The sequence below is a fragment of the Cyprinodon variegatus genome, unplaced genomic scaffold, assembly GCF_000732505.1.
Source record: "Cyprinodon variegatus isolate N-32 unplaced genomic scaffold, C_variegatus-1.0 Scaffold144, whole genome shotgun sequence".
NCBI lineage: Eukaryota > Metazoa > Chordata > Actinopteri > Cyprinodontiformes > Cyprinodontidae > Cyprinodon > Cyprinodon variegatus.
Window position 1 is genome coordinate 254,983 of NW_015150597.1, and position 12,902 is coordinate 267,884.

Below are 12,902 nucleotides of genomic sequence, written 5' to 3' on the forward strand. Positions count from 1 at the left end.
ATATATATATATATATATATATATATATATATATATATATATACACAAATATAAATATGATGAAGTTGCACCTTTTGCGTATAGGTCCATTGAAGTTTGGGTCAAACTGGGCAGGCTCCCCTAGGAGTGCAAAATAGTTATTTAAGATTAATGAGTGGACGTCACTGTTTATGGTCTTATTATCAAGCAAACAGTAGTAGTTTAGACATAATTTACTTTCAATCCCATTAAGAAAACAGATAGAAATGTAGGGCAGATATTTATCAGTATCCACAGACAGACATACAAAAAATAGAAGGAAACTTCCTGTTGCTTCTTGTTAGGAATGCATTTCCTTGTGTCTTTAAGGTTAATGAATTACTGTGCAAATGAGTAAAACCTGTAAAGGACATTGCAGAAAGGCTATTCATCTCTAACCTGATGTCTATAGCACACTTTTTATGATATCTAGTTAATCTTCTCAAGGTAAACGCATCATGTTAGGTCTTTAGTCTCTGCAATGAAAACTGAAAAAAAAAATCTACCTACAAACATTTACCCCTCTTATTATTTCCAAATGATTCCACAGGGAAAAAAACATTACTTAATTAACCTTTATGGTGGTGGTTGTGTTCACACTTTGCTTCCGTTTTATTTCCCTGTTTTTTTATCCATCTTGATCAGGACACTAGAGAAGAAGAGGTGTTATAACTCTGGGACCTTCCGTATTTGATGCTTTGGCAATTTAATTGCATGCATTATAGATTCAGCCCTCAGTGTTACTTTTTTTTTTAAAACGTTTTTTTTTTTTCTCTTTCTGTATTGGTGATTATGGCATATAGCTGGAAATCATGCAATTTTTCAGAAAAACCCCCCCAAAACATTCCACTTAAAAGTAAGCCCATGTATTCTACAGCACTTCATAGATTTTTGATGCTCATTTTACATGGATAAATGCATAAGTGTAGTGTAACATGCAGATTAAGGCTGCCTAGATATTTATTAAAAGTTTTTTTTTACTCCCCTTAACCCAAGTAAGACGTCTCTGACATTGTTTCCAGGCTTAGGATGGGTGAACACGGGGAATATGACTGCTGTAATCCATGTCCTGCATACATCTGTCTGACTCTTGTAGTTTTTATTCCAACCTCAGTCCACCCCTCAGGTTCTGCCCCAATTTGTTTTTTTTTTCAACCGTAAGTTATTTATGTTACATTCACACCTTTTTTCACTGCAATTTTTCCTTCAGATCTTTGAAGAAAACTCTTTCAAACAGCCAGCTTCTTTGTCAATCACCTTGTTAAAACATCAGGGACTGCATGGTGGAAAACTGTCATCTGTCTTTCACAACACTATTCATAACAATCCTGTATTAAAAGAACAGTTTTATTGTTCTTATGTAACCTTTTTTTTAACTGTCCCTTTTTATTTTTTCAAATCAACAGAGATTAAAAACTTAAAGTATACCATTCAGAGTTTTACTTTGAATTAATTACCAAAAATAAATAACTTCTTTTAAATATTAATCAAGCTGCGCCTATAGCAGCAAACAGACAATGTTGCTGAGAAGTGATGTGTCATTGTTACTTCCTGAAACGACTTTACAGAAGTAAAGTATAGTCCTGTTGTAATGTTTTGTGCTCTGGCACAGGGTTGTATTTGAATAACTTTGAATCCATTATAGTTTACAGATCAATGAGATTTGCAAACATTGTAGTTTTAGCAGAAGGAATATGAAAGTTCTGTTTTAGTAAATCCAAAGTGAAAAGCTCTTCCCTGTATTCTGATTCTGGGTAATGTACAGGATTGCCCTGTTGGGCAGGTAGAACCTGAATGGTGTATATATCCTTATATCAAATACAAGCATGACCTGTTTTTCATTTTCACAATAAAATATTAACAAAATTATAAGATTAAAATTATAAGAACAAACTGCCTTGATGTGTTGTTTACAACAATACAAGCAAAAGATTTATATTTTCTGTGATTCATGCAAAGTGGCATGATGAAGTTATTCTTCCAAAGGGAGCCACATTTTTCCAGGAAGCTCAACAACAACAATTGTGTCTTGCCGCTCTTGGCTATAATTATCTCCCCTGGGAGTAATTTGAATAGGATTGAATAAGGGCTGTGTCAACATCACTTTCAGAGATGTGCCAGAGGCATCGAGTAGGATGCAAATACTCAAACAGGATCCAGGAAGTTAGACGCAGAAAAAAACATACAGCTCCAGAACGCCTCAAATTCACTACTACAAGCAGGTGTCTTGGGATTTTTCCACAGTCTGGAGCCACGCATGAATAGATTTTAAAAAGAATGAAAAAACCAGACAGAAGAATGATTGATAAATGTCACTAAGTGGGGACAAAAGGTTTTTTAATATTTCCTCAAGTTCAGTGGGCTTAAACTCCATTCCTCAAGGTTCAGTGCCCTGCAACCTTTAGATATATCTCTGCTTAAATAAAGCTGACATTAATATGGGCCCATTAGCAGAGTTCTGTATAGCTACACTGCATGCCAGTGATGCGTTTCAGCCAAATACATTCAGCTGTGTAGGTCAAGGGACACATCTAAAAGCAGCAGGACATCAGCCATGGAGGATCTGAGTGTGAGACTGCTGTATTAAGTCAAAGGTTCTCAGCAGTACAGGTACCAGTGGTTGTACTTGGGCCACCTTTAGAGTACTTGTAATACCTTTGGCATTTGTCTGGTAGCTACAGTAGGAATGAACTGGCTACAGTTTATGTACCTCTGAGCAATACTTTAAGTGGAAATCTTAAAGCACTGCTGCTTTTATGCCTTAAAATTAAAATGTTACAGAAACATGGGTAATATTTACAGCTCTGAATATCTATCTGTATCAATAAGTTAATGTGTAAATACATATTAACGCAACTTCTTTTATGACCATTCATTTCTTTTTTATTATTAAAGCACATGCTTTTGCTCATTTTGGATATTATCTGCTCTGTAGTTTGACTATCATTTAATTTTCTGATTCAGCTGTTTCCACTGTTTCCCTTAAAAAGTCAGGAGATACCTCCACCATATCCCAACTCGATGAGCTAAGAGAGGAAAAGAAAAGACGTTTATTTTATTGTCATAGAAAAAAAACTAAACAGGTAAAAACTGTGAGAAAATGCATAGCACAGCATGACTTCACACACACCTTCCACTGCCAAAACAAAAACAAATGTAATTGAATAATACAAAACATGAAAACTGAAAAATGCAAATGCAACAACAACAACAAAAATTATCTTACTTTCAGTGTTCAAAAATAAAAGTCTGGAGAGAAGAAGCAAAATTAGATGCCTATGGAGGAACATGTCATGCATTGCACTGTGCAGTAAGAATTATTACGCAGAACTTTTACATCGTCTCTGTCAAATGCGATTTATCTATTATGTTGTATACCGGTCCATTTAAAGGGCTGTTTTGGTGAAAACATAAAACCTGGGAAAGATATTAGACCAAAGTACTTTGTCTTTTCGAACCAAGTTTGGAAAAAAGTGGGATTGGCTTATTTGTGTACTCAGTGACCAGTCTGACTGCTGGAAAATCAACAACTTAAAACAAACACATCAGTAAGATTTTATAGCAGTCTGTTTAAAATTGCTTCCTCCAGCGATTTCCTGAATGGTACAGAAATAAAGTATAGGATAAATCTTATGTAACATTGGATAGATCCAACTACGGTGCTTTCTGCTTACCTCTATTTTAACTTCTTACAATCTAATGGGTGATGAGACCAACCTGAAAATATTTCTATAAAGAATTGAAAGCTGGGCAACACAACACATATTCACAGTTATATTTCCACCATGCATTAAAGTAAAATAACATTTAAGTGTGGAGGCACATTTCAGCAGCACATTGGGGGCATTTCGTCTGCATTCAGTGGTACAGTTGTAAGAAATGTTGGCAGTAGTTCGATAAATAGGAATATACTGGCCGGTTATGCAACATTTTGTTTTCCTCTGAGATAAAAACTTGGATCTGGGAATGACCAGCTAAAGTGCTTTTTTTGGCAACGTATAACTAAGAAAAAGTTAACCTTATGATAATGTTAACCTCTGCATTTTTAAGTTCCTAATATTAAAGCAACTAGTTTGTCACGGAGTTTAATATCGTTTGGGTAAAAAAAGACTAAGATATTTAATCAAAAGTACAAAGAAATGTGTTCCTACTAGCAACAATTTCATTTAGCTACAATGCAGCCATTTTGGATTTTAAGGCTAAGCTCAATAAAAAATTAAAAACTTTCCATACATGGAAAAACAACTTTTATGGAAAGTGTTCATTTAAATTTCCAACTAAAAACCTGGAAATTTAAACTTAAAAAAAAAAAAAAAAATGGTACACATAACTAAGTTTTATCTTTCAAACGTTGAACCTGTGCAAATGGATGAGAACAGTTCGTGTTTAATGTCTCAACATAAACTAAAACTAAGAAAAATCCAAGAACTGTGAATATATGGCTTCAATATCATGCCCAGGAATGAGCTACTTGGAGGATGATATTAAATAATAAATAATTTAAAAACCATACAGAATAAGCAGGACTTGGTCCAACTAACCACATATTTGTCCTGAGGAGCAAAATAAGGAAGTAGTGAAAATACCTCCAACAAAGCACCTCTTCCATTGAGTTTCAGATTTCAAGTCTGTAAACCCACTGGCATGTTTTCAGAGTAAACAATGATGCTAGCTTGTTGTAAAACCTTTTCCCCACGTCATTCACATAAACAGACATTGTAGTTTTTATACCACTGTAAAAGCCTTAAATTCTGCGGACTTTGTATCTCAGACAAACTGATGTAGATTTTACAGCTTTTTCTAAAAATGACTCATCCCTGACCTTAGCTGAGGAGGAAATAACTGAAATGTAAGTTACACAAGTGTTTGAAGAGTAAAAAAAATACATTAAATCTGTGTGATAGTTAGACTTTGGGACAATAAGGCCATATTCAGTCTTAATGACTGATAAGATATCCACGGGGGATGAGGCCAGGTTTGTTGAAAGGTTGTCATAACAAAAAAGGCATACAAATTTGAGAACAGTGGCATTTTCTCAATCCCCCAGGTGATACTAAATAGATAACAGACGTGTAGCAGGAAATCTCTTCCTTTTACTTAGCAGCAAAATACATACATATACATATTATACCTATAAGACATACATAATACATATTAAATTGAGGTTATGGAAGTATGCGGTATTGCTTAAAACTGGGGATGATCTTTTAATACCTTAATTTTATTTTGAAGAGAAAAACAAACTGTTAACGTAAACCACATGGTTCTGTTATACATTCGTTATATTTAATAAAACCAGCTGACTAGTGTTTAAATAAATGAGTTTGTAAAAATTCTTTAATAAAATAAACAACCAACAATAAAGAAAATTCTACATCGTGCCAGTCATACCTCAAATAAAAACACTCATCTGAGATTGTTGCTCATCCATTTTCTAAATGTGGCCGTGCTCATTTTGCAAACAACAGCCATTCATTTTAGTTTCACCAGAGAATAGGACATGTTTCCAAAAGCTTTGTCCCTAAACGCATTTATAGCCTTCATCAGTGTAATCTATGTGTTTTTAGGACAACCACGTCTTATTCTTAGTCCATCTCGGTTCCGGACTTATTTTACTCTGGATGAAGACTAGCTTCGAACCATGAGTATATTGACAAACTATTTTCCTTTTGTTATAATGGCACCGATTCCCACATTTCACACCAAAACACTTCGAGCTCTGGGACAGAAAACGTGTCTCCTTATTGAACAATGAGTTGACATTTTTAATGATGTTTGAACAGATGAACATGGTACCTACAGGAACCTAGTTATGATCTATAGACATCTTTGCTCCTGGTAAGCATGAAATGCTGTATTAGAATAGAATAGAACTTTATTGTCATTACACTCTCACAAGTACAAAGCAATGAAATTCACTCTCTGCATTTAACCAATCCCTTTGGGGAGCAGTGGGCTGCCATTTTGCGGCACCTGAGGAGCAGTGTCAGGGTTAAGGGTCATGCTTAGGGACCCAGAGTGGCAGTCCGTGGGAGTGGGGCTTGAAATCAGAACCTCTAGAATTCGAGTGCAATGCTCTAACCACCAGGCCGCCGCTCCCCAACAATTCCCAGTTAGTAAATGATTTAAAGGATAATGACAAAAAACTCAAAAACACAATGAGCATTTATGTGGTAAATTACATTTAAAACAGATGTTTTCCTAAAAAAAATTTATTATTTGAACCAAAGGCTGCACCTCAGCAGATCAGTCCATATATCACGAGTTCGGAAGTGAGACCTTTGTCATTGTTCTGATCTAACAGAATGGGGCTTAATCCACTCAAAGGGATCAAGATTATGGTGGACTTCTGATGAGCACCTCCCACTATCTAAACCTCACATCCCTCAACGTCACTCGGTCAATTACTCTTATGATCACTTCCAGTTAATAGTACCTAGGCCTTAATGGTTTTGCTCAAATAAAAACTATCAAAAATAGCTATTATTAGGGCGTGCAGGTCGCACAGTGGTTAGTGAGCATGACCCATGTATGGAGGCATTAGTCCTCGACGTGGCCAACCCGGGTTCGAATCCGGTCTATGGTCCTTTGACGCATGTTTCTCCCCATCTCTCATACCCCCTTTCCCGGCAGCCTACTGTCAGAAAAACGAGCCACTAGTGCCGTAAAAACTCAAAAAGAAAAAGGCGATTATTTTCAAACAACACTGCGATAGAAATTTTATTTTAATCTTTTCTTTGCATTAAGCATATAGATGTTTCACTCTCAGGTCTCATTCTTTGCAGAATTAGTGAGGAAAAGTGCTTCCTTCTACTTGCATGCAATGATCTGTGCACTCGCTGCGAATTTCTCTTCCCTTCTGTTTAGCGGCAAACCAACTGTAATAATATTACCACCAATAGTTCAAGGCATCATATTGATTAAAGTAGCTGACAGACAAGCTGACATGATTTACAATAAAGTAATGGTTTTAGATATACAAAAAGCAAACACTTCCTGATCTACTATGAATTATTCATTACACACAGATCAATAAAATCTTCATTACTCCAAAAAATCAAAGAACAAAAACATATTTCTTTCTATTTTGGCAATTTTTACTTTATTTCTAAGAATTTGCCCCTTGGTTACCACTGCTCAGTGGTTTGATATAAAAATGAATACAAAGTGAACCTACATAATTGTCTTATAATGCCCTGGCAATCTGGACCTAATTTCAAGAATATGTTGACTAAATGTTTAAATATTCAAATAGATAGAAAAGCTGGAAGAGCAGAGTTTGTCAGAGTTGGGTGCACAGTACCGGACGATTTCAGATTATTTTCACGATTATGTTGCCACGGTCTATCTGTGGTTAGATATTCTGTGTGTGCAGAATGTGCACCACTGCACGCTAGGTCGGCGGCATGACGAGACAACAGGACGAAGCAGCACAGCTTAGCAGGTTACAGCACAATAAAGGATTTTAAACTTCTGAAAGACTACCTGCTAATGTTTTTATTTAGTCCCGTTCCATCAAGGAAAACTCACACCCATGACTCATCATGTTTTCGTCATCAAAGCTCCATGTTAAGCTTGTCAGTTTTCGTTATCATCATGTAAAAAAGGAGCATCAACAAAATAATTTCGTTGACGAAAAACAACCCTGCATCAAGGACATATAAAGGTCAATGGGTCAGGAAAAGGGTAATTTATATGCATGCAAAGCTGACACTGGTGACTTATCTTTGATGTAGCCTTTGTCGAGCACTCTTTTTAAAAAGAAAGCTCCAATAAAGACAGTTTCTTTAACAAAGCTGACTATCTAAAAAACACTTAACATTAGAAAAATTCAGATTGATGCCAGGCATATTTCCACTCTTAGATTGGTGTGAATAGCTGTGGTTTCCTGCATTGTTTCTATTAACCAAGCAGAAAAGGCTGCTCAGCTTATTCAGTGGACTGAAACAAAACAAAAGCAAACTATACAGGTGATGGTAGGACATTTGCTTACAGAAACAATGAGACATAAACGGGGGTTTATGTAATTTTATGTTAAAATTAGCCTTCGGCACTTTGATCCTCTTTCCAAAATCAGAATATAACAGTAGGAGGATCAAACATTTACTGGAAGAGATATTTTATGTGTAGCAACGGCCTTGAAATGTCTTTGAGGAAGTGGCAACTGGTTCTTAAAGGGTAATATTATTTAAAAAAAAAAAAAAAAAAAAATATAATGAATAAGAAAGAGTTAAATCGATTTTAAAAATAATAAATGACCAAAAATATAAACAAAGTTGTCTTTTTTTTACTTTTTTGCTAATTTATAATAATAACCAACAGAAATGTTAAGTATTTTAAAACAAACTAAAAAAAGATAATTCCACTCTCTGTAAAACAGTTCAGATTTATAATAGCTTGCAAAGTCTCTGATAGCTGTTCCCATTTTATCACAGCTACTAATGAAAGTGCATTTTATTGAGATTTTATATGACAGAACAGCATAAAGTAGTGAAGAGAACAAGCGTTTGATACACTGTCTATTTCGCAAGTTGTCTCACTTGCAAAGTGTGTGGAAATCTTTTATTTTTAATCATAGGAATAATTCTACTGTGAGTGATAGAATCTTAAATAAAGATTAAGAAAATCCTATTGTTTGATTTTTTTTGTCATGAATTTTAATTTTCATTACATAATATAATATGTAATTGAAAGTAATTTATACATCAAAAAAACTAAATGCATCAATTAGGTCAAAAACCTTTTTTTGTGAATACAGATATTCCTGCAGCAGTCTAAGCATCTGACATATGTAATTGCAAGGAAGAAAATATTTTTTGCTATTTTAAATACTAATGTTATTTAAGAAAATGCTAATTAATCACTTAAAATTTATACAGGGTTATTTTCTGGAATTTTATTTTATATTCCATAGGTCAAAGTTAAAGAATACCTTTGATGCAAATGTAAGACTTCAAAATGCTGTGCAAGTGTAAAAACCTGCTAAATCAGCAGTGAATGAAATACTTGTTCTTCCCACTGTAGCTGTGAAGTAGAAGGTCGTTTGGGTTATGTGTCGAGCAGCTATCTACATTTGGAGAGTGAAATATATGCTAATTCTTCTTTGTTAAACAGCTTCAGCTTTACCAGGCTGAAAGAAGATATGTAACCAGGACAGGAAAAAAAAAATACTCATGTGTTAACATTGATTTTACAAAAAACGTTTAGTTTCTTGAGTAGATCATGTCGGTGTCAAACCCGTCCCAGTCCCTGAAATGGTCTACTACTGCCGGTCTTAGTTTGTTAGGTTTTTCCAAACCCTCAGCAATTCCCTTGTAGTATGAATGCATACCAGCAGGAAGACAGAAAGAGAGGTGAGACTTGATCATTTGAGGTTTGGAACGAGGAAAAAACTGTATCTCAATTCCTTATTGTTGGATGACATGTCTACCCGTGTCATCCAACAATAAGGTGTTGGATGACACGGGTAGACATGTTGTAAAGTGTTCATTTATAGAGAAGGGAATGATTGATCTACATTTTTCCTGACTAATCAACAATGAGGATCATCTTCTTCCTGCTTATTTTCTTCTCAAACAGTGCAATACCCCCTCTAAACAAACCTTTGCAAATGCATGACAATGCTTGCAACTGAAGGTGGGAAATTTTCTTAACTCTCTCACTTTAACTAATCCCTTAACGGAACAGTGTAATGAATATGGCTATTTTAGAAATTTTAGTTCTGGCTCTATTTAGTGTGTTTTCTTCACTACTTTGTGTTGGTCTTTCATGATAAAAAAACTACTAAATACATTGTAATTTAGCTTGCAATATTATAAAATATTGTAATGCTGTTTTTTAAGACTCTACATTACTTCGGTTTAACTTCACTTTTCTAAAGATAGACCACTTTTCATTTGTGGAATCATTAACTAAATTAACTACGCTGTGCTAAAAAAAAAAAAAAAAACCTTTCTGCTCAAACAAGCAGTTTCAGCAAAGGTTCTGGCTTAATGGTTTATTGTCAAAATCCCAAACAAAGAAATTGTTTAAAGCCGTTTATGCCTACGGAAGACTTAAACAGGAAACGGTTCCAAAGGACAGAAACTGTTTAAACAAATGTCTCTTTCATCGAAGTAAAGCATCTGGGTGTTTTGTGGTACCATTTGTTCCTTCCTTACCACACAAGTTTCAAACCAATTTTCATCCATTAGGATAGATTTCAAACTCACATAAAAAAGGTGGTTGAAGAGAGGACATATTTGTCAGAGCTGGTGTTATTTTAGGTCAAGCCCGACATCCAAATCTGTCCTATTTTAATAAGCTGTTTGAAGATACATTAAACACTCCCAGATGTTTACCTGCAAGGGAGGGTTTGTTGACTGCAGTGTTAGAACTAACTTATGTTCTTAACAATACAGACAAGATCCAATGCCTAGTGGACCTTTTTCCCCTCAGGGTTCTCTTTGTGGAGCTTTCAGCATTGTTTTACTTTATAATTTGTGCCTATTATAAGACCATCAAAAAAAACAAAAGGTATACTTGGGACCTTTCTCTGAAATGGAAAAATAAAAAAACAAGGCCTGGCCGGACTATGAGATAATATTCTCAAATTTCAAAAGTTACAATCATAGCAACAGAAACACTGTAATACGTGTTGTAGTATTCAGCAATGGCCTTTTTTCATGGCTCTGAAAATCTACAAATTTAGATCTAAACTTACCTTAAGAAAAAGGTAAAACGAAAACAAGCACAGCGCTATCCATACAATGTCTTTCAAAGTTATGTATTCATTTATGTTCTGCGATATAAGCTAAAACAGCAAATAAGCATTTATTGCATAAACCTCGTTGGGGGGAAAATGCAAATGATGGTGCATAACTTTACATTCTTTTTAATTCCACTTTGCATTTACTTTCCCAATTGGAAATGAAAATCTACTGCAGCATTCCCAGAGGCCAGAATCCTAAACTTTGAGATTTCCTCACAGACACTGACCTCAAGATCCAACATAGTTGAAGCATAAATATCAGATAAATACTAATTATCAGTCTGTTTAAACTTGAGAAATATTTTTTTTATTTCTCTCTCTTCCAGTGCAAGAACCTAGCTGTGGTTGCACAGTGCATGATTAAAATAAACTAAATGTTTGCCAGCATAAATGGGAAGCGGAGTTTATTTTATTTAAATTTGACTGGAACAAATTTATTTCCACTGTTCTGTGTCTTATTGTTTCATAATCACCCATTATTTTCTAGATTTTCAATATTGTTTTTCAACCCGTTTCAACTTTTTTCACATATTATAGATGCACATTTTATACTATTATCACTTATAGTCCCTATGGTGAAGCTCTTGAAGTCTTAGATTGTAATGATGGGGACCAGGGTTTGTATCCAGACTGTGACAGAAAGAGCATCTAGTGTAATAATTTTGCGTTGTAATAACTTTGTAATCTGCTGGTGAAGATTCCCAGTCATCTAGGTCACAGTCATTCCAAAAAAGTTAAAACATAATCCACTGGATTTGGTTTCCAAGTTTGAAAACGCTTCGTTTCCCATCCAGGAAGTTTTTTCAATTTAAAATGTCAGAATTAGCATTGAGTTCAAAGCTTTATATAGTAGCCCAAGGACTTGTTTTGGCTTAGAATTTCATAATAGATGTGAGGAACAGTTGGAATGACACAAACAGAAATAACTATATTTTAATCTCGCAGTTTTCTGATTCAGATTATATCTGTAAGCAAGGTCACCAAGCATAAAAAAAATAAAATAAAAAACAATATAAAAATTGATAAAACCTAAATTTTCCTCACTGACAACTGAAACACAGAAAGCTAAAACATCACTTCTATATGTAAGCTTTAGTTTCTGAGGTAAATTTAACACAAAATAACCTTTGACAACAATTTGTTTTTCTTCTTAATCACTTCTAGTTTTACTAAGCTTAAGCTTCTGTCCAACTCATACAGTATTAAAGAAAATTGCATCCAGTCAAGTGAATTTTAAGTCAGTTATTGGTGCATTGCATTTGTAGAAAATTAACTAAACAAAGCACAGTGTTTGCTACTTATGGATTCATTTGTGAATTCAGTTTTAAATGTAGTCTCTCTAGAAGAAGCCAAAATACTTGGCTAAAAACTACATCATCTTTGATGTCGCTTAGGATTTTGTGGTAAAACAATGGAGGACTTAGTTAATATTTGAGTATTTTTGAATGAGTGGGATACAAAATAGCTAGCCTACAATTTACTAGTGCTCGACTAGCAGAAAATAATAATTTAGAGTAAAAATTCGTAAATAACTAAAGCAAAAGTTTAAATCAAAATTTAGACTTTCATGGCTTCAAAAGGTAAACTCTCTTTTGAATACCTAATAACTTATTTAATAATAACTTTTGCTGTTATGCTAATACAATAACAATAATACAATAAACTTCTTTAAAAGTTATTTAAATTTTAAAAATTACAACATGATCGAATAAAAATAATTTTTTTTAAAAAGGAAGCAATTTTTAAACATTTAATGTGTTTATCCTGTAATAAAATATTTAAAATTAAAAGCAACATTTAAAACGCATGGTGGATATTAAGGATATAATAAAAAAAAAGGAAAAAAAAGAGTGATATTAAAGTCTTAAATAATTTAGGTTAGTTGGAAATATTTAATTGGGTCAATATTTTTACGTTGGCTGCATGTAAGTTACTATTTTATGATAATAAAATTATAATTTTATATTTAACTTGTTTCTATACCACAAGACAACTGAGATTCATTTCTGTTATTTAATTTAGCTAAACTTTAGCTAATAGTAAAATTTTCCTCTCTCATATAAATGTCCCCAAATACATTTCACTAAATGATAAAAGTTAAACTTAATAAATCAAAATTTGAGCATTTATAGTG

The 12,902-nt window shown here is 33.9% G+C and overlaps 1 protein-coding gene across 2 annotated transcripts in view; it reads right to left on the minus strand.

The window, feature by feature from the left end:
- Positions 1–12,902, minus strand: part of slc44a4 (solute carrier family 44 member 4) — a 29,364-nt gene that overhangs the window by 16,137 nt on the left and 325 nt on the right. For both annotated transcript variants that reach the window (XM_015376940.1, XM_015376939.1), the window contains exon 2: positions 72–120. In XM_015376940.1, the coding sequence (XP_015232426.1) occupies positions 72–120 (49 nt within the window). The remainder of the gene's footprint in view (positions 1–71; positions 121–12,902) is intronic.